Consider the following 4030-nt stretch of genomic DNA (forward strand, 5'->3'; position numbering starts at 1 on the left):
TCGCTCCCGATCGCATTGCTGTGCAGCTTCTGCTCTTGGATCTCAGCTATCAATATTCCATTCCGGTTCATGAAGACGGTTATCACCTTGATTTCGCTTTGGATTCCATTAAAGTATCTTCTTATGCCTTGGGAGACTGATCGCGATTCGGGGTGTAAGTATGTATGTGTAGTCGTGCCTACCGTGCATAAAATGGAATTAGAGAAAGTTAAACTCGTTTTTCGGAAATGGATTCCTTGACGCGAGGCCCTCAAAAATGTGTGTTTAGTAGGTGGCATACACGGTGCGTCTGACTCGTGAGTCATTTGTGTACGTGTTGACTCGCCTTTCGACCACACACAGTTGAGTCATTCAGAGTCATGTCGGTGTAACTAACACATATTTATTTTCTCAAACACATCCAAACCGACTCACGAGTTAGACGCATGGTGTATGTCGCCTATAAAAGTTTTAAAACATTCTCGCCTACTAGTTTCAGGTCAAAAAAGGGTCATTTTAAGGGGGGAAGGTAATTTTTTAGCTTATAGCTAAATTGACAAAATATAGTACACTTCAAATATATATAGTATTTTATTTAAAAGAATAAGTAAAAACGACTTTTAAGTGATTGAAAAAGTACTTCCTGTGAATGCCGAAGTTGTTGGAATAGAGCGTAGAAATGAAATAATTTTAAGTTAATTTGTTAATTCTTTGTCAGTGTTTTTAAAAATATGTTACCTTTTTTTATTATAAACTCACAATGACCTTTTACTTTAAAAATATATGATTTAATATATTTATTTCAGTATAAAGGTCATCCATTTTAATACACATTTTCTTCGTGCAAATTACTAAAATATATTTATATTTATAATTGAAGAAATATAGTATTTTTGCGTTTTAAATTTACTAAACGTTGTGGAAAGACACAACCTTCCGCTTACGATTATCATTTATGACCGTTGTTAATCTAATCATTTCTAGCCAAATGTTTTGTTCACATACAACCATATGTATGTACATATTTTATTCAAGCTAAAAATTAAATTAAATTTATTTTAACCAACAGATGGACGTGTATTGGAACGACGCCCTTGGAGCGTGTCTCGAGTTTTAGAGATCTTCACAGGCCTGTGGTTCGTGATGATTACTTTGTAAGGAATTTAATATTAATTACTATGTTCAAATCTTCGTCTGGAAAATTATTGATTCTTCTGATTTTTTAAATAGTTTCAGAGGACTTTTGGCGCCTTTCATGAAGGACAACAATAGGAGCAGTGGAGGCAATAGCCGAGGGAGCGGTTGGGGTGGCGGAAGCGGTGGGGGTGGAGGCGGAGGCGGAGGCGGTGGTGGCGGTGGCGGTGGCGGAGGTGGTAGTGGAGGTGGCGGTGGTGGATTCGGCCCAAATCGTCGCATTGGTCGCATCAATAACACTTCAATGGATATGCCTTGTGGAAGCTGCTGTGGATGAACAAGTTTTGGTATAACGTTTTAAATACTGCCAACCATTAACCAGTACTGAAACATCTAATATGAAATTTTATAGATATGTTCTTTTTTACAATTAACATATGTTTACAATTACTTCTATAAAAATAATAATTTACAGCCGGTTTCACCAACAATTTAAATAGAAAATGAAATAGAAATTTTCTGTAAATTTCCACATAAAAATCAAAAAATTAAAAACATTTTTCACTTAAATTGCTTTCGTGAAATTGGCGGTTAGTGTAGTTTTTCTTAAAAAACATACCTAGCCCTAACCGCAAAAAAAATGTAAACGTAAGGGCTCGATACATTTCGATTTTATGTACATGCATACATGTTAACTAGCGTAAACAAAATTTAATAAATCACAGCTCGAAAGAGCTGCATAAAAATGTTTATATCTGTACACATATCTACGGCTTATATTCAATATGATCTACTGATACATTTCTAAATATTCCCAAAGCTTGTAAAAAATGAAATGTGAAGGTTAGATCTAACTATGTAAATTTGCATCGCGGGTGAATTCAAAAACTAAACTCGGAGTGGCCAAAATGAAACTAAAATATTTTTTTTCTATTATTTTTTATTTCTATTTATTAAAATAATGTGATTACACACTTGCAGGTTTTAAAAAATAGAGCTCTTTAATCCATCAAAATTGTAGCTTGCGGAGTTATATATTTTTAAAAGCACTTCGAGCCCTAGCGTTATTTACATTATCTTCACCATAAAATCATCAAATGTTCGGCTCACTCATGACTTTGTACGTGGAGTATTTGCAGAATAAGTATTTTATTTGTGTTGATGGCGTCATTTTTATTTTGATCTCTCGGAGTTTTAAAATGAGGCGAAAACCACTCGATGGCTTCCAGTCATTGACGAGCGAAGTATCCACCCAGTTTCTGATGGTTGCACCATGGCCGAAAGTGGGTGTGCTAAAATTGGGAAAATGGCCAGATGTCTCATTACCAGGTATTCCTGAGTGACCTGGCACCCAGAGTAAAGCAAGCTTGTTATGTTTACCACCATAATTTAGTCGACACATGCATTGCCCAACTAGTTTGGATGTAGTTAGAGGGCTGGTCAATGCCTTAAGTGCAGCTTGGTTGTCACTGCAGATACGTAAACTACTTCCCCTCAACCTATGGTCCTTCTCCTAGTCCATGACTTTGACGATTTGCAATTACCTCAGCCTGGAAGACCGAAACATATTCCCCAAAGGAAAAAATAAAGCTTATCCCCATTAATTTCGAAAAATACCCAAGATCATGACCCAGAGTCAGTTTTGGAGCCATCATCGACAATGTGCGAGTGCGGGCTCAGATCTCTTCAACAAAGGTAATGGTGGCGTACTATCCGCCAGCAATTTCCGTCGCGCCCCACTCAGTGTTATACCAACATCCGGTTCTTTTTAGTATGCAGGTGGCCTTTAAGGCCTTCCTACGTGTGAAAACACAAAGTGACGGTAAGTGCAGCAGTGGGTCAAGAGCACTATACACCACTCAAAAAAATTAGAGGTAAATAAAGAGACTATCAAGCAAACATTTTTGTTCTTTACTATCGAAACCAGAAAAATGTTCGTGGACCTCCACATGCAACGCGTGGACCCCCATATTTTTTCCACGCCAACGTAGACCCCCGTCGAGTCTCCCGTGGACCCCAGGGGGTCCACCTTGACAACTTTGGGAATCACTGGACTAAAGGCTCTGTTATGCATACTTGGCATTGCTTGACAGTTGTCAAATAAGGAATCTGTTAAATGAGCTTCGTGTGTAAACGGTTACCCAACGCACAGCATTACATACGTAGAAGTCTGTTGGTTTTTGATTTCTACATAAAAATGTTATAGCCGTGCATGCACTGCCAAGCATGATAAAAATATAGTAAGGTAGAACCGCTGAGAGTCCCTTTTAAAATTCTTGACGTTTCCAAATAATTTAATTTTTAACTTTACTCACAAACTCACACACACATTTTCATTTTCAATCTCAAGCAACAACATTTCGAACAATTTCATTTTTTTATTTTCACTTTTATATGATTTTAAAATGTTGGCAAACTTCAAAAAAAAATCATGGCCGACGGTTCTACCTTGCTATATTTTTATCATGCTGCCAAGTATGCATAACAGAGCCTTAAGTCTTGTAACTTCTGACTGAAGAAAGTAACAGTTGCTCCCTCATTTCTGCTGTCATTTTCAAGTTAAGAAACGCTCTTCGGACTAAATCTGACTATTTCTTGGAGATAAGGAAAGCAACTAATAAGAGTGTTCGCCGATTCAAAAACGCCCTGTCTCAGCACATTTTCAATTCGAGGATTCCCTTAAACTCGTAGTCTTAAACTGTGTAAAACTCCTAAGTTTACGGGGCTGTTACGGGAACGTCCCGCTTTTGTAAATACGTAAAGTAACTGGTTGACAGGTTGAGAAGGGTTTTGTGAATACATTTTAGTCTCGTAGTAATTTTCATAACGGCCCGCCGCACAGAAGAGTATTTGTATAGTAAAACCGATCAAAATTATTTTGAGTGTATTTCTACTCAGTAATTAAATAAAACATGAA

General features: G+C 37.2%; 1 protein-coding gene across 1 annotated transcript; it reads left to right on the forward strand.

Moving 5' to 3' along the window:
- Positions 1-1041: 1041 nt before the first annotated feature.
- On the forward strand, positions 1042-1596 carry LOC118754329 (glycine-rich selenoprotein-like; the record flags this gene model as incomplete). The annotated part of the gene is made up of 2 exons (XM_036489203.1): positions 1042-1133; positions 1210-1596. Coding segments are annotated over 2 exons (333 nt in total), but the record flags the coding sequence as incomplete, so codon positions are not given.
- Positions 1597-4030: the final 2434 nt, after the last annotated feature.

The sequence above is a fragment of the Rhagoletis pomonella genome, unplaced genomic scaffold (assembly GCF_013731165.1).
Source record: "Rhagoletis pomonella isolate Grant_MI unplaced genomic scaffold, Rhpom_1.0 Rhpom_scaffold_03722, whole genome shotgun sequence".
Classification (NCBI taxonomy): domain Eukaryota; kingdom Metazoa; phylum Arthropoda; class Insecta; order Diptera; family Tephritidae; genus Rhagoletis; species Rhagoletis pomonella.